This window comes from Cyprinodon tularosa, unplaced genomic scaffold (assembly GCF_016077235.1).
Source record: "Cyprinodon tularosa strain WSP-4 unplaced genomic scaffold, ASM1607723v1 ctg320, whole genome shotgun sequence".
Classification (NCBI taxonomy): domain Eukaryota; kingdom Metazoa; phylum Chordata; class Actinopteri; order Cyprinodontiformes; family Cyprinodontidae; genus Cyprinodon; species Cyprinodon tularosa.
In genome coordinates this window covers 583,630-602,059 of record NW_024039031.1, presented here as the reverse complement: position 1 = coordinate 602,059, position 18,430 = coordinate 583,630, and the positions used below count along the sequence as shown (strand labels likewise).

Here is an 18,430-nt window from a genome sequence, read left to right as displayed (position 1 = left end):
AAAAAGTCAAAATATGAGTACTTCATAAAGGAGGTGTGAATTTCAATCACCTTTAATTAGGTAGTCTCAGAGATTCTGACCTCTTGATAAATTCAGTATTTCTGTAAAAGTTGTTGTAGTCTAATAATCGAGTGTAATAATTTAACCATCCTATATTTCCTTTTAATGTTTTTAAAATAATGGTAAAATGCACAATTTTAAACTGTTAGAAAGATACAAAACAAATTATGAGCTTTGCATCTTTGAATTTTAAATGCTATTTTTTTTCTAAAATTAAACTTTATCTTATGAATATAATAAAAATGATAGAGAAAAGAAGAAATATATATTCTTTCTTTTTAAATCGAAACATTTTAGGGATTTTAGATAGCAGATTTTGGTAAAACAAAGCCTTTTTTTTTCATTGGGTGTTGTCAAGTAAGCAAATCAATCAGTCATCCTTTTTTCATCAACCAACTCCTTCCTGATAAGTCTGCTTTCTTCCCTCAAACCAGCCAGACAGTTTAACTGACTTCCTGCAGTTCTCTGCTTCCAGATTCTTGCTGCTTTTGTAAATAAAACGTTAAATTCACTGGTTCTCCGTGTGATTCTGCATGTTGGTCAAAAAACTACAAACCAACATGATGATCGCAGGATTTTTTTTTAAGAATTCATTTCCAAATGATGGTGAAAAACAAGCATTTTGTCCCCCACAGACAAGCAGGATGTCCAACCCTCATAGACCTGTAGCTTCTTCAGTTCTTCTGTTCTCCATTCCTTATCTCTATTAACGGCACCTGTTTTAAGACACCTGTCTACAGCCTCAATGAGCCAGACTCTAAACTCAACCATGTCAAAACCAAAGAGCTGTGGAAGGAGACCAGGGGAAAACTGTAGACCTGCACCAGGCAGCAACAACAGCAGGTGGGTCAGTTTGAATATATCAATTACAAGATCAACTGTAAGTAAATGGAAGACATGCAAGCCTGATTTGGTGTAGAAGACTTACAGCCGTACATGTTTGAGCCCTTGCCTCACAACTCAGCCAGTTCTGTTAGCTCTACGCCTGCTGAAGACACAGACGTCCATCCCCATGAACACTGGGACGTAACTCAATGGGAAAGTAAATGATTATTTCCTCATTCATCCCTTGCGTATATATTAGCTGCGACATATGAATCAAATAATCAAGTTTTGTGTATTGAATGCTATGATGGAAAAAAATTAGATTGACAGATGACGCTGATATATAATGAATTTGGGTGTAAAAGATGACATATAACTAACTGGTCTGCATAAGAAAAAACAAAATACTGAAAAAAGAGATTTTAAGACAGGATTTAGCTTTAAATAGAAATCGTCTGATAAAGCTTACATTTATATACATGTTTAAGCCAGAATGATTGGACATTTAAATATGACGATCCTACGACTTTAAGTGTTCCTCATGCGCAGGAGAGGATGCAATGGCAACACAAGTAGCGAACCTGCATTGTGTTTATGGAAGTAAACATGCATGGTAGTGCTGGAGCGCATTTTGGAATCTTTCATGTCTTTTCCAACTGAAGCTTGTAGATTAACAACGCAATCTTTTCAAGATAGACTGCTCTCCGCATTATTGTCCGCCATGGTCGTTGTCTTTATTCTTAATTCCACGTAGCAAGATGCAGAATCATGAATTTTGTAGAGTATCAATGAGGTACAGGTAGGATGAGTGCAACATTGGTATTCACATTGGTAATCGTATTCAAAAAGATATGTAAGGCATTTCGATAGAATCCATATATATATATATATATATATATATATATATATATATGTCTGTGCGTGAAATATAAACTTTTCATGAGTTGATTGTTGATGCACATGTAAAATACAATCTTTTCATTATCAGTTGTTTGCTTACTTTTACATCAGCAATAATTACATCCTTTTTTCAAGAATAAATTAAACAGACCTCAGAATTCACTGAGAAGAGGTGCAGCTGGCACAGCAGAAATACCGTAAATAGACAGAAAACAAAGACAGAAGGGTTTGAAATTAGGCAAGAATCTTGAACCCCGGAATTCGTAACAGATGAGGGTTTCAAAGTCTCTGCTGAATGTTAAAGAAAAAAAAGAAAAACTCTGCCAGCACTGCTCAGAATATTCAATCACTGGTTCACAAGCTGAAGTCAAAAAACTGCATAACTTAGAGCCTCTTAAAATTCGTTCAATTAGTCAGAGAGATATTCAAATCTCTGGCACACAGGCTGGGTAGACATATTCAGCAGTGCTTTGTGCTGCTCTTTCAACCAATCTGTCACAAGCTAAAGACTACTTGTGGGATGGTTATCTATTTAAGGAAAAAAAAGTGTCAGTTTTAAGTGATGAAAGTAGCGGCTCTCTCATTGTTCTTCCAAAAGTCTGCCAAGCAATTTTGTATTCAGATTATTGTCTTGGAGGCAGAGTGACATATTGCATAGTTTGCCGGTCCAAGCATTGGCATTTCTTAACTTGAAAAGCTGCACTTCACACTGACACTGTCATCATCATGTTGTCACATGTGCTGGTGTGCCAGCGCACCAGATGGCAGTTGTCACAAATCCCTACCCCTCACACACACAAACACCCACACCCTCCCCCTGATGACGGCAGAGGTGATGGACCACTCTTCTGGAAATACTGCTGCCCCTGGTGCAGTCTTTGCTCTACATAAAATGCATCATATCCATAATCAAGAAGGATTTATTTCAGTTCTGTGCTGTTTGAAAAAAAAAAAATATTCAGAGGACTGAAGCTTCCAGTTTACATTATCACTCATTTATGAACATTTATAAGCAGCTTCTCTTTTTTTGTATTTAATCCTTGCATTGGTACAATGAATTATCATGGTCCTGGGCACTCAGAAACCTTGGATTACTATGTTGTGTTGAAATGTGCCTTTAATTCGATTTGAAAAAAAAAATTCCACTTGCTTCCCATAAGTAATATAATGAAAGAGATGAATGTGTACAATAGAAGGAGTTTTAGCTTCACTTTAAGCAGATAATCCATGTTGTCATAAAAACAGTGGATTTTTTTTTTTTTACTTATATATGGCTGTTTTTAGAATTTACAGCATTGCAATGTCCATTTCTACAGTTAATTCAGCCATTACGGCCTTGGTCGGGCAGCTGAATCCAAGCCTTACATCACAACATGCAAGCTGAAGTGGTGCTGTAAATCCTGCCACCGCTGGACTCTAAAGCAGTGAAGACTCTTCACGTCTTCAAGGGAGAAATCATGCGTCTGCGTTGTGTCAGGTGTAAAATTAAGTGTTCTTCAGGAGTTGAACTTTGTTCCAATGAAACTAACTCTTATCTCCTACCAAAGCCACAGTAGGTCTTGATGCTCAATTCTAATGTTTTTTATGAACTCTAATCCTTTCAGTGTCGTCTATCATACCTCTAATTAAATAGATTGCTGCCACGCTTCAGTCTTAACGGTCAGTAACATGAAAGAGTCCAGTATGCATCACACACCGGCGGAATCATGCAAGAGGAGGAGAGTTTTGTGTTGGAGGTTATGGATGAGTCTCCTCCGTCATACATTTTTTACTTAGAGGAGGAAAGTGGGGACGAAGATGTTGTGGAAGAGGACGCCAGGGCGGCAGAAGCTTGGTTAGGTGTAGAAGGTTTACAGCCGTACATGTTTGAGCCCTTGCCTCGCAACGCTGCCAGTTCTGTTAGCTCTACGCCTGCTGAAGACACAGCCGTCCATCCCCGTGAACACTGGGACGGAACTCAATGGTAAAGTAAATTATTCTTATTTCTTATTTCAACCATTGCGTATATTAGTTGCGAAATATGAATAAAGATGCTATGACTGAAAAAATTTTATTGTCAGATGACCGTTGATATATGATTGGGTGAATATAAGTTTACAAGCTGACGTCTAGTTAACTGGCCTTCATAAGATGACGAAAAAAAAGCACAGATTTTAAGACAGGATATTTTTTTTTTTAGAAATTTTCTGATAAATTGTCTGATAAAGAGTACATTATATACATGTTTAAGCCAGAATGATTTGACATTTAGATATGATTTCCCTACCACTTTAAGAAACCCAGTAGAGCAAAACAAAGAAGGAAGGTAGGAAAAGACAGCACAACTATTAAAAACAGCTGCTTGCAAAGCAATCAGTGGCTAATTGCTTTGCAGCTGCAGGTCTCTGTGTTGGAGATGTAAAAGTTGGGTAAAGTGTGACATGCCCATTCTGAAAACTTTGAAAACTATCGGATACGTATCTGATTTAGTACTATATGTTAAAATGACTCAAATCGAATATTCTGGAAGGTGAAAAGATCGGAATCAGGCCTATGGCATCATTATTCTGCCAAAAGTTTACACACACAATAAATACTTCTATGAGCAGCTTTACTTTATACAGACACTCATAAACTATTCCTCACACGCATGTTTAGTATGTTACAAGTGTAAATACAGTGTCAGGGGTTCCCAATATATCACACATGAGTGCTGGTTCCTCTTCTACGTGTGTGTGTGGTTTAATTTCCACACGAGCGCAACCTCCCTCCTCCCTGTGTGTGGAACTGTTTCCATGCGCTCATGTCAAATTTTTCACTTTGAAGGCATTACCCACCGAACAGAGCAACCCGCCTGTAAAAAAGTAGGATATGAGTTGCAAACGGGCAAAACAATCGCATTTGAATCGTATTTGTTGGCAGTTTGACTGTAGTGTATGTTCCTTATTCTTAACTTTGAGAGATCGGTTTGGAGATGGCCTTGTCATAGTCATACAGAACAATGACCAACATCTACATTTCAACTTACATCACCCACTGGAACACCAACTCTGTTGTCTGACCTCTGAGTTACTGGGATGACAATATTTCCTCAGTTACAGAGAAGAACCAAAAAGAACACAAACAGGTCAGGAAATCAATCAAAGTATGTCTTTATCCAAATTAGCCATTTGTGAAGTCCGCCAAAAAAAAAAAAAAATAAAAAATCTAGCAGGAGGTAAAACACAGAGCAGAACACAGAGGGATGTAAAAAACATAGTGATTCCATATGCATCAAGAGTTTCTGAAAACTCAAGAAGGATTTTCTCTTTACATAACAGTGAATTAGCAGTGAATTTAAAATAACCAACAACACAAAAACTGGTTTATCCCAAAGACAAAACAGCTGAGTGGTTTTGGTTATGCAGTCCAGAGCAGTGAGGACTGTTCAGACTCCTACATCAGAGAAACCAAACAACAACTACAGAGACACATGGTGCAACACCGGGGAGCCTGGGCATGAGTCAGCTGTACACCTGCACATCAAGAACAAAGGATACACCTTTAATGGCAAAATATTCAGCGTTTGGACAATGCGGACAGATGGTTTGAAAGAAGGGTGAAGGAGGCCATCGTTATGCAAAGAGAAAAGCCATAACTGAACAAAAGGAGATTGCGTTTTCAACTTGCCAGAATCTACAAACCGGTAGAATAACAGTTGGGTCATCATTTTGCATCACACTTGGAATATGCTTTGGAGGATGGGCCTCCAGGTCCTTAAAAACACCAGCGCTTCAACAACAGATTGTTCTAGTGTGAAATGACATAACTGACAAAGACTCATGGAGAGGAGTTGAAAGTTCTTCAGAAAAACTGAGCAACAGACTGGTATCCTCTGATTTGTGGATGTTGAGCCAGGTAAGTTTCACTTATCCAATTTCAGTGAGTGATCTTCAAGAGAAATGTTCAAAACCCTGAAAGGCACACTGCTAACCTTATGGAAAGTCTTCCAGAGCGACTAAAGCCGTTATGGCTGCAGAAGATTAACCTGACAGCAGCCAGATGCATGTCTCGCTCTGCCCAGCTCCACTCACATACATCTGGGAACCCGCTCATTGAAAGGGATTTCCCCAACCGAATTTATGGTCTGTCCAATCAGGACGTAGGGTGGGTGTGTCCTGGAGTGGAGAAGCGACAGTGAGATTCCAACAACAATGGCGGCTCGCATTGAGGAAGCAAGCGTTAGCATCGATGCTGCTATTTCTTCTGTGTTGTCCAATCTATCTGATATTGTTTAATTAAAAGAACATCAGAGAACGGCTTTGAAGGCTTTTGTTGGTGGAAACAATGTTTTCGCCCTTCTCCCGACCGGATTTGGCAAGAGCTTGATCTACCAAATGGCTCCTCCTCTCACAGCGTCACGGGTTAGCTTCGGTGTGAGTGGTTGAAATAGCACGTCAATAAAGATGACAGACAAGTGGCTTATCCAATCATATGCAAGGAGTTTTGATAAGGCCCAGCCTTCAGTAAAGGCAATTCCTATGGCGGGTTCCCAGATGTATGTGAGCGGAGCTAGGCGGAGTGAGACATGCATCTGGCTGTTGTCAGGTTAGCAGAAGATTGGCCAACATATTAAACCCTGTAGATTAAGAACCAGAAGGCTTTTAAAGTTGATAACTGTATGAAACACCATGTGATGGACTGACAGTTTGTCTGGGGTGTAGCCTTCGTCTCTCACTTACTCCAGGCGATAGGCACCAGCCCCCAGATAACATGAACGGGATTAAGTTGCTATTGAAAATTTGTTAGATGGATGCAAGGCTGTCATGTTAAGCCTGCAGCTTTGTGTATTTGGTTGAACATGTCTGAAAAGTGCTGACATTGTCTCTCATGGCTTAGTGCCTCTTAAACTTTCTCCTACATGCTTGTCCAACAGCCGTGAATTAGACAGTCCTCACAACAGGCCTGCAATAGACAATAGTGAGCCTGTTTTATTGCATAATATTGATTAATTAAACGGAAAGAGTGAAGCATTTGATGGATAAACGGTTGTTCAGAGCGAATGCTTATAGAACTGGAGGTAAAAAGCAAAACCTTTTCATAGACTGAGGTACAGACAGTGTTATCTATCAATTTTGTGGGTATGCTGGAGTACACATTTCAGCAACTTACTATACTCAAAAGTTGTACATTTTTAAAACAAATTAGTTTAAAAAAAGCTTTCCTAATCTAATGTGCAATACATTTTAGGAAGTATTATTTTCCTCTTGAACTTTGCATGATTGTAGGCTGAGAAGCTTTTACTCATTCCTTTTGGATGGAAATCTTTTGGGCGCATCAGTTTCAAAGCAATGCAATGTATTTTTAGTTTAGGTTTAGGTTTGTGCTTTGATCTAATCCACTAAATAGTTTCTTTGGTTGTAAGTTTAGGAAAGCTGTCCCACTAAGAGGCAAAAGTCCAACCCAGCCCTGTCCTCTACAGACTCTATGGCAAAATCACACTGTTAAACAGTCGTCCATCTTAGCCTAAATCTTTTTCTGTGGAAGAAAATCTGTGGTCATTCAGAGTGTCCACTTCACTGACCACCACTTTAGCTGACAAGTAAATAGGACTTATACAAATGGGCTCTATGCACAGCTCCACTACTTCCTGAATTTAAGGCAGCTCCTTTGTTTCCTGTCTTTCATTACTGGACGAACTGATTAATCCAGGTGTGTCTGGCCAGTTACTTAGGTCATACACACCTGGATTAATCAGTGCATCCAATCATGAAAGACAGGAAACAAAGAAGCTGCATTAAATTCAGGAAGTAGTGGAGCTGTGCATAGAGCCTATTGTCCAGAAGAAATGTTTAGGATGGATCGAACTCAGGGACTGCAGGTGAATCCAGATCATTGGATCTTCTCAATGGACCAGTGGGAAGCTCTTCCATAACTGTCTGCTTTTCATTATCATCCTCTTCCTCTTTTTAGGATCTGACTCTTATATCAAGCTTAACACCTGTAACCTGCTGTCTTCCTATTGTTAGTCTGACATTTCTGTCGAATCTGATGCAATCCTCCTGTCATGCAGGCTGGCATCTCCCTTCATACAGTGTGGCAAGCACAGCTCAATAAATGTAAAATGTTTAAATCCTGTATGTGTCCTAGTTTTCTTTTAGACTGGAATCTACATCATCTCTGGTATACCAATCTCTTGCACACCATTTAAACTGTTACCTTTGCTCTTGCCACTCTTTTATACAAGTGGTCTTTATGATAGGCCTGGACAATGTAGAAAAAAAGTATATTGATAAAAAAAAGGCCTATTGATCGATATCAATAATTATCTAAAAGTTAAAATTATCTAAATTATCTCCATTCTCTGTTTATATAGTAAAATGAGAGGCTGAGGTAGGGCTCGGATGTGCGACTTAACCAGAGATCCAATGTTATGGCGTAGTAAGACACAGATTGTAGTTCATTTTGTACCGATCCCCTGCACTCATTTTATAAATTATGGAGCGCTGAGAGTAGCGAACAGCTGTTTGAAGCCAGGTTTTTCAACTGCAGACAACCCCAGCATATCCATCGCTATGAACATGTTACTGCAAGAGTGATTTCCTAATTGCCCTTTGGACACTTTGTCATATTTATCACTAAAAAGAAAGCCCAGTTTAGCTTGCTTTGTTTTGGCAGAAGTTCTCGAAGATTCCTCCGACGATTTGGAAACAGCTTGTGCTCTGGCGGGTGTGAGCAGCTTAGATGATAAAACAAGTTGATAGTGTTACTAGACTTTGTTTTTACCGGTTCCTTGTAACTTTTACAAATCATAGTGTTTTTTTTTTTTTGTCTAACTTGCTATAACCGAAATATTACCAAACTGGTGAGTTACTAAAACCCTTCTTTGGGACAATTTCCTCTTCCTCTCCTTTTGACAAGTTTCATATCTTGTGATGCTCTGTGTTGTCGTTTGAGAAGGTGGCGCTTTGTTACGGCATGCCTGGGTCTGCGATTGCGACTGTAGCATCAACCTACATGATAGGCTACAATGAAAGGAGATGAAAACTGGTTTTCTACAATCGACTCTCTTTCCTTCTGCCACACGTCTTTATGTGACGTCTGTAAATGACTTGTAAATGGCATAGTAAATGGCCTTTATGTAGACTTGACCAAAGCACTATGCGCTACATTCAGTCAATCACTCACATTCACAGCGAAGCTGCAGTATCCTGGCCGGAGCCATCCCTCCGACCACCATCAATAGTCAATGCGGGTGAAGTCTCTTGCCCAAGGACACAACAACACCGAAAGCCGGAGCTAGAACTGACAACCCTCTGGTTGCAGGTGAAACTCCTTCATCCGACGGCACTGTCACCCATATCTGCTAACCCTACTTTATGATTAATATCTGATCTTGTTTTTTGTTGTCATACCTTATCAAAGATAGAATGAAGATGCTGTGTGAGATGTGTAAGTGTTTTAACACCTTAACCACACTATCAGCTTTCAATAACTCTATTTAACTCTGTTCTCAAATGATTTCTATCAAAGCTATTATGCCTTCATTGCTGTATTTGAACTGGCATTTTATCAATGCACAGTTAAATTCAGTTACTGATTAACTACACTCTTAAGCAACATAATTACGTAGCATTTTGTTAGGGGAAAGGTGGCTGATTAAAACTATACAGAACACCTTTTTTCGATTTCCATCTGTAAAAACCTTTTAAGTACATTTATTCTGTTCTTTCTTATTGACAATGATGGATAAATGTTTGTTAATCACAGAAAAACCCAGTAGAATACAACCAAAGGGTTTATTTTCAAAGGGTATGAATACATTTGGAAGGAATTGTATAGACTGTACTGATGTCATTGCATATAAATACAACCACAAAGTGCATAAGTTCCCAGTCTTCTCAGGCTTTAAGACTCACCTGCTTTGAATGGTGACAGTGCTTTGATAGAGGCGATCAAACATGCAGATCTTCAGGTCAATGTTGGGCTGAACCACCCATACAGGGATGCTGACAGCTAAGCCTCTGACCTGGATGGGTATCTGTTTGAATCAATCATCAGTCTATTTAATCATGATTAATTCCAGCTATTTTAGATATTTGTGGCATGAAAACCATCAATTACATACTGGTTTTGTGTTTGTGTCAGAGAATCTGATGTAGAAGTCCAGCTTGGTCTCTCCTGGAATGGTTGGAGTGAATAAAATCTCCAGCTTGATGCTTTGAGAAGGTCCAACCTCTCCCTCTCTTATCTAGTGAAGTAAACAACACAGCAGGCACAAACATGATCAACATAGAGTGTAGTTTTTTTCAAAATAAAATGAATAATCTTTAAAAAAAAAAACAACAAAAAAAAAAAACTATAGGGGCTCTTCATAGATCCCTAAAGCTTTTTTTCTCTCAGTTGAAGTTCAGTGAAGGGAAATGGACAGAACTTAATTTAGGTTTTAAATCTAAGGGACAGCTTTACATAAGCTGCAGTGCGTTTGAGCTGCTTTCATATATGGTACTTATATAGGTTTTAGCGCCCATGCTTACAGATTAGAGTCCCAGATTGGAACATGTAGCACATCTGAGTCACATTTGAAGCAATGACCCATCTACAGTTTTATCCTGATGCCACATGTGAGCTAAGGGTTGTCAACAAAATACTTAAATATTTATAATTTCATGTATGCTAATTGATCACCAATCACTGCTTTGCCATTGAAGGTATAGTGGAGAATTTTCATGAATTTTTAAAAAGAACCGCCCTCTCCACTTAAAAAAAAAATGGTTATGCACAACCCTGTACCCGCTCCAGAGAGGGAACGTCTATTACGTGTGAGAGTGTGCACAAGCCCATTTCTCCTCGTGCATGCTCTGTTTAAAAGTTGCTGTTTGCATCATTCATATAAGCTTACTTTCCAAAATAAGATTTGCAATTTTCTATGTCAGACTCACCACCGATAAGTGAAAATGGGGACGAGCACATCAGACGGCCTTACATTAAAATATCACCACAAAGATTGATGATTACGAGTACCACCTATTTTGATGATCCACCAGGAAAAAGAACTTCCTTCACTATACCTTTGATATTAATTTATATGGCCCAACATTACATGTATATTGAAAATATGCAAAATTTTATTATTTAAACGGTCTTTTGTCTTTCCTAAAGCATTACCACAGCGTGGATTTTAGCCTCCATTAGTCACATGCATTAATTTGAAATGACACAGAAGGGTTGCAATGTTACTCTGCTTGCAGGAGTGAGGCTGTGTGCTCCTCCATAAACCATCAGTAAATTGAGAGCAATAATAAAAACATAAGAAGCGTGAGGCACTGACTCGACAGTTTGATGAATATTCTACAATTTAAGATGCAACCGGCAACCATTTCATGCGAACATATCAGTCAAAATGACAACAGAGCTGAGGGCATGCAGGCATGCGCAACACCCAGAGTCGCAACAAGCACAGAGGGAGAGGTGATGCACCATTAGACTCCCAGTAGAAAAAAAGGAATGGACCCCGATCTGCTACACAGCTTCAGGGTTAGCAGCCAAAAAGAAGGCTATAGTCTTCTACAGTAGCGAGGTAGTCAAAATAAATTAAAAATTATACATCTTTGTACTCACATTTTTTCATATTTATGTGAAGCAGAACAAAAGTTAAGACAGATGTTGAGGATACCACAGCTGAAACAAACGAGCTGTTAAAAATAACTACAATAATAACAAATTCAAAGCAGTTTACTCTCATCTCCATCAGTCAGCATCACTTCTACAGATTTATGTACGGTTAGATGCAGTTTTTACAACCACTGCTTTGAAGTATTCTCCAAAAGAATGTAAACATAAGTAATTTCCATACATGTTATAAACAAAAGATGAGATAGTGTTTCATACTTACATCCCCAAATGTGATATCACAACAGTCCCAGAGGTTCTGGTTTATTTGTGTGTCCATGTCAGAGGGTAGGACGGCCTCATTGACAGACTCAGCAGCTGTTTCTGGACAAAACAGATACATAACAGAAAAAACAGCTGAAAATGCACATTGATTGTTCATCCCTTGTTTTCTTGGAGTTTAACATACAGTAGGGAGTAGCCTAGTTGTAAAAAAAGAAAAAGAAAAAAAAGAGTGGGGGATGGGGGATTTTTTTTTGTGGAAGCATACATAGCCTAATTAATATTGTCTATTAACCTAAAGCAATATGCATAGTATGGTTGTTACATGTCAGGTACGCCGGTCATTGACCTTGATCATGGCACTTTACAGTAGAACTGCAGTTAGTCCCTGGACTTCCATGGCTATCACTGCCCCTACAAAGTTAGGGAGAAATGCATAGGACTTCCCCACTGGGATCGGCTTCATAGTCATGGTACGCCACTTCTTTGATTTTATTTATTTTGCTTAGGCTACTCGTAAACCTGCAGCCCACCAAATGTTGAAAGGGCAAAATTATTGTAATTACTGTTAATATATAGTAGAAATGTTACACATTCAGTAATGAAATGTCATAGAGGATGGTATGGGAGTGGGGGTGGGGGTGGGGGGGGGGGGGGGGGGGGTCATTTAAGAAGGGGGATAATGTTTAAGATTTTTTTAAGAAGGGGAATGCTATCCTCCCTCATCCACCCTCAACTGGAGTACTGACAGTAGGAGGAACCAACCCAGCTGAGCTGTTTCAATGGCTGTAATTTTAGGCAAATAGACTAATTAAGAGTAAATTCACTTAATTTAAGATATTTTTTACTTATTTCTAGATCGTTTTTGCAGTGCACTGCTGTCTTTGAGAGAGAATCAGAGATCTAAATTGAAAACCACATTTTTGCAATTTTTGGTTTTTCTGTTTTATCTTTTTTAACTTGTCTAAAATATTTGTAAATAAAATGTTTATTAGGTGCGTCTTTGAAGAATTTTTGCTGTTTCAGGTCTTAAAATCTGAGAAAAAAATAACATACTAATAATGCTAGCATCCATATGTGGATTTTTGATACAAACTGGCAACATGTTCGAGTTGAGGGCAAGTGAATTATCTGCAAATTTTCAGCAAGTATGAATGGCAGTTTTAAGTTGTGTATGTGGTTTATTCTAATAATAATTCCATGAAATATTTCATATAAAAGTAATGTCTGATATTTCTTTGTATATTACACTTCTCTGATTGGTGAGGGGCTATGTTGGTGGATTAGGATCTAATGAAATTGAGGTTTTTTAGAAACCAACAAAATATTTAGTTATTGCCAAGATGGCTGCTGCATGTTTCCCTTTTTAGCACTTGAGCTTTTTTTTGGAAGCAGTAGAGGAATAAATGGAAGACCAAAAATGTGCCAAAGAGTGAATTTTGCCTCATAAGTTTAAATTGAATTTTGATTAAACCAGCATGTTTCTATAACCAAGCGTACATTTTGAAGGGTGATTAGGGTGATGGTAAGGGAGTCTCTCCGTGCTGAAGAGATGCAACAACACACCTTCCAAAGCCTGCAGAGCAGAAGCAAAAGACTGAATCTCTTATCAAAGCATCAGCTATGGAGAGTGCTGAGCACAGCGATGAAGACTTCAGATGTGAGACTACATAAAAGAGGAGATGCCTCCTTATCACCAGCAGTGAAAGCAAGGTGAACCCTGTGCTTTCTGTGAGTCCTCCTTTATAGTTTGTTCCTATAAGGACCAAATGTCCTAGCTTAGATGGAGAGATGGGGAGATAGAGCCACAGCTCCCTCCCTATGTCTTGGAAGCAGTCTCATGTAGATTCCAGGACTGGAGCTTTACAGAAATATTTTTCAAATACAGCTAATTTGCATAGTGAGTCTGAATTTATACACAGCAGTATTTTGAGATGCACGTTAATTTTGCTAATGTTTGCCATCTGCCAAACTAAGATGGTGCATGTGTTTGACACTCGTGCCAAACTCCTGATGGTGCAGAATGACAAGTCAGATTTTCCAACTCTTATTTATCAGCACTTCTGTTAAATATATACTGAAATTAGATTCCCTTGCAAAAGTATCCACACCTTATGAATAAAAAAAAAACCTTTTTTACAATTACAAACTTTACTGTATTTCACAATTCTTGCATTATTTTTAAAAATAAAGCATAATTGTGAAGTTGGCTTTCAACTCTGCATGAAAGCTGAGTTTCAAAACAATTTAGAAAGTCTGGATTGCATTTGTATTCAGTCTCTTCTACCTTAATAGCAAAAACAACTCCCTTTAGAAGTCACATATTTAGTAATCAGTTACCTTATGTGCAGTTTTACCTGAAGTGAAATACAGCAGAGTTTTTTAAAGAGTACATTAGTGAAGAAACAGCCCTGTCCTAAACGTTGAACCCAGAACCGAGCACCTTTTAAACGATTAAAAACGTTATGTATAGTGCAAAACTAATATTGCACATCAACAAGAACTGATAACTCTGAAATGATTCTAGGTGGTGACATCATCATGATGTGAGGAGACTTTTTCAGCTGGGATGGAGAGACTAAAGCTAAACACACAGCAATACTTAAAGGTGCAGTAGGAGATCTTTTCTGACGCATTTTCTTTTACCATGTGGCTTGAAGATCTCACAGCCGCTTAGCAAGCAGTGAAATAGAAGGTCTGGAAGTGAAACTAAAATAAATGATCCCTGCTACAGTGAGAAATCAATGAATAACCCCAACCAATCACAAAACACGGTCCGTTGTACACGATTTGGCTCTAACACGTCAATCATGGTGGTCTGCTTGTCCCTCCGCCCGGTGCGTGTACCCTGACACATGAATGATTCAACCCCTCAATGCTCGTGCAGGACACCATGGCTGGAAGCTAGCCACTGTTATGCTACGTTCACACCTAAAGCAGCAAGAGCAGCAGAAACGCGGGTGCTGCTTCATTTTTGATGCTTGTACAAGTTTAGTTCTGACGCGTGGCGTAAGCATCTTTGCTGCTCTGGCTGTGCGTTGGTCAAAGTGGCTCTGATGCACGTTGGGTGGAGCTACCCTATCCTTTCTTTGCCTGTAACAATGGCAGCTATATTTGCTGTGATCAGTGGGTAAAAAGTAGTTTTAATCTATTTTGAAGTGAGAAAGTCCACCTGAAAACATTGTCAGTGCAATCAGTTCATCCAGATTACCATCCTGCCTTCAAATATTATTCCTGTCGGAGCCACACAGACCCCCGTACACCAGTGTAACTAGGAATCCCATTCAACCGCAGCCTATGGCCCGGTCGCCTCCTTGCAGTTTGCCGCGGGGGCTGGAATGCATTTTTCATGTACATCATCCAAATTGCAGGCACCAGGATAATAAAAGCGAACATGTTTTACGGGCAGATTTTGGCATTTTAAGTTAATTTCGTCGTTAATAAACTGTTTCAGAGGAGTGACCATAGAGCTCTGCATCACTGCATCAGCTCTGAAGACAGCCTGCGCGTTCATGTGTTTTGAAGGCATGGTTTCGAGGGATGGTCTAAAGGGAGAGGCACGGTTGTGTATGTTCAAAAAATAGCTTGCTGGAACCGTTTTTCCAAGATCTCCTTCAGCACATTTAAAGCAAACCTGTAAGAAGCTGTGAACGACCTGAAGCCTAAAAATGATAAATATAAGACATTTTTAGTATAAATGTTTATGCGAGGCAATTAACAATTAATTAAGTTATTTGTGTTTGGAAAGGATATTTTTCTTAATTTTTCCTGTGCAGACTTTGCAGAATTTTACCTGGTTTTATAGGCTCTAAGTCTTTGGAAAGACTCTTTGGCTGGACCTCCTCTGAATCCCATGAATCAGAAATCTGGTGATCGCTTGAAGTTGTGTTGTCACTGTATTTGTTCTATAAGCAAACACAAATAAATAATAATAAGCAGCACATGAACAATCTCAAAACAAAATAACAAAATAACCTATTTTGTACACAATGAAATCTTACAGTTAAAGGTTGTACTTAATTCATTTCCAAATTGGTTTACAGGTCACAGTTCAAAGATAAGACTAAAAAGGGGGAAAAGCATTACACCTAGAGCAGCTTCTGAGTTTAACAGTAATGACAGACCAGGCTTGTGTTGGTGGATGACTGGGATAGCATCTGGACGCAGCTGCGTTCTGGGAAGCGATGTGTGGAGGTGTCCAAGCTGAAGAAGGTGGCCAGTGCTCCCTTGTTTCTCAGGGTGATAGTGCGTGAAATAGTCTGACCCACCACCTGAGAGCCAAAATCCACCAATTGACAGTCGACCTCCGGCTGGAGAAAAGAAATAATCATAAACACTGCATATTTAATTGAGTGAATTAGCAGGAACTGATGTGCTGCCACTTCATTTTCTCAGAGGATTAGATAAACTGATTAATGGAGGTGAGCCTAATTAAACTGGTGTAGTAGTTTAAGGAGTCATTAAAGGTTACTATAAAATGGATGTAATGATAAATAGTTGGGTTTCCTCCCTCATCTGCTGCTCCATGAAGTTATACCGGTGTGTTTATATTCACTATGTGAATCTTTCATCCTGAACAGGTTGTCCACAGCTCCACTCTTCTCTTCTTCATACAGCCCTTTGCTTCTCTGATGCTTTGTTTTTTATGCCCTCAGGATTTAGGCTTGTTTAGACTGAGCGGCTTTGTATTAAACCTGTGAAGTTATCACTTGCTTTTCTATGCTGTCTGTCTCTAGTTGAGTCTAGCCTGTGTTGATAAACAGACAAACACCTGAACCCCAGATGCGCACCGTACTTGTGTAGTAAAGTCAGTAAAAAAAAAACAAACAAACAGAATTGTAAGAAAAACATGAAATATACCAACTCAGGTGAGGAAAACAAATACCTCTGGTTTTATTAGGGTCTACTCACGATGCATTTTTTTGTAGTGCATCTGACAGGAACTGAGAAGGGGCCCAGGGATGATCCAAACTCAAGCTCTCCCTCCACGTCTTCATTATTCTGCAGAGATTGGAGATAAAAACATGTCCTTTTGAATTTAAAATGTGCCTTATCACATAAAATGAACAAATTAAGTCTGACAAAAAAACAAAACAAATCCAAAATAACAGCAAAGTTTGAGCAGAAATACCCCCCTAAATGTTCTGGTCAATTTTGGGCAGAGATGGCAAAAGTACTGACTTTCCGTACTTGAGTAAAAGTACAGATACTTGTGTTAAAAAATACTCTGGTAAAGGTGGAGTAGTGGTTAAACTTCTTTACTCAAGTAAAAGTAAGTAAAAGTACAGGCTTGTAAATTTACTTAAAGTATAAAAGTAAAAGTAGAAACCACTTTTTTCATGCCGTTGCCTACATTTTAAATGGATGTCTGCCAATAGGACTAGATCTCCATTGTGTTCATTTTCAATCATCTCGTCGTCCATACTACTATGCTAACGCCACCAAGCTGCAATGATTTGCCGCCAATGAATACCGCAGAATCTGTCAATTCATGTTGTGGTGGTGCGTCAAATGCAACGTAGATTCCCATCCTATTAGATTGAATTTGGTATTGATGACGTAAAAAATAATAACGGTAACTCCATTGAAATGATTCAAAACTAAAGTAACGAGCCAATTTTTTAAAATGTAAGGAGTAGAAAGTACAGATACTTGTGTAAAAATGTAAGGAGTAGAAGTAAAAAGTCACCATAAAAATAAGTAGTAAAGTAAAGTAAAAATATCAGAAAAATCTACTTGAGTACAGTAACGAAGTATTTGTACTTCGTTACTTCCCATCTCTGATTTTGGGGATATGATATACTGATGAGAAGGTTGCAAAATATAGAAATAGATTACTTTGTTATGTCATCTAGAATGTCCATCTTGACTTTATTTATAAAAATAATAATAAATCCTTTTTTGTGTGTGTCTGATTTTGAGGCCAACATGCACTTTCAACCCGACAGTTTGGACCTACATGTCAAAGCATTTGGAAAAATCTGCTCTATGGCAACGATAAAGAAAATACTGATAGAACGAATATTAAAAAAATATTTTAGTATAAAAAGTATATCCCAAGACTGTGTTTTAAGGTTTGCAATGACAAGCATGAGCAGGCATGAAAACACCTACTTAGATTCAGCAGAGTAAAAAAAAAAAAAACAACAAAAAAGAACATTTGGGATAAAAAAAATGGTGTCTATTGTTGATCTCAAAACAGTTTTATGCTCATGCATTGACCATTTTAATTTAGGACACATAACAAACAGTTAAGGATGTGAGTCAGGTGTATTAATAAGTTTAGCAGGGAACTAGTAAATAGAGCATTGAATGCACCATATAGAATATTGCAGTTATAAAAGGACAAAAAATACCTCTATTGTGAGTTTGATTTATACAAAAAAGAGAATATTTTCACCTTTCAGAGGTCAATCAATGCTGTTTTGTTCCTATTTGTTTGCTCTGTTACTCAACAACACAAAATGATCTGGAGAAGGAAGGAGTCTTCACTAACATGCAGGTCATAATATGGTGTCTGAATGTAGCGCCGACAGTACTTACCAGAGGCTGGAAAAGAGCCTCTATGTCGAATGACATCCCAGCAGCTAAAGAACCAGGAGGATCAAAGCTAAAGCAGAAATCAACGTGAGCAAAAAACAATTGTTAGTATTTTTAGACAACTTACAAAACTATAGATGTATCAAAAACATAAAAATTTATAAAAACAAAATGCACCGTCATCTCTAATAGCTAAAGATTTAAAGAATCTCACTTTTAGAAAGTTGAAAAATGATTTAAATCTACTTTTAAG

The 18,430-nt window shown here is 38.4% G+C and overlaps 1 protein-coding gene across 1 annotated transcript in view; it reads right to left on the bottom strand.

The window, feature by feature from the left end:
• The window catches only part of cfap74 (cilia and flagella associated protein 74), an 83,617-nt gene that overhangs the window by 39,526 nt on the left and 25,661 nt on the right, over nucleotides 1-18,430 (bottom strand). The window contains exons 15-21 of the mRNA XM_038293107.1: nucleotides 18,181-18,247; nucleotides 16,549-16,638; nucleotides 15,762-15,947; nucleotides 15,431-15,542; nucleotides 11,639-11,739; nucleotides 9,872-9,994; nucleotides 9,663-9,784 (exon numbers count right to left, since the gene is read on the bottom strand). Coding sequence (XP_038149035.1) covers nucleotides 9,663-9,784; nucleotides 9,872-9,994; nucleotides 11,639-11,739; nucleotides 15,431-15,542; nucleotides 15,762-15,947; nucleotides 16,549-16,638; nucleotides 18,181-18,247 — 801 coding nt within the window. The remainder of the gene's footprint in view (nucleotides 1-9,662; nucleotides 9,785-9,871; nucleotides 9,995-11,638; nucleotides 11,740-15,430; nucleotides 15,543-15,761; nucleotides 15,948-16,548; nucleotides 16,639-18,180; nucleotides 18,248-18,430) is intronic.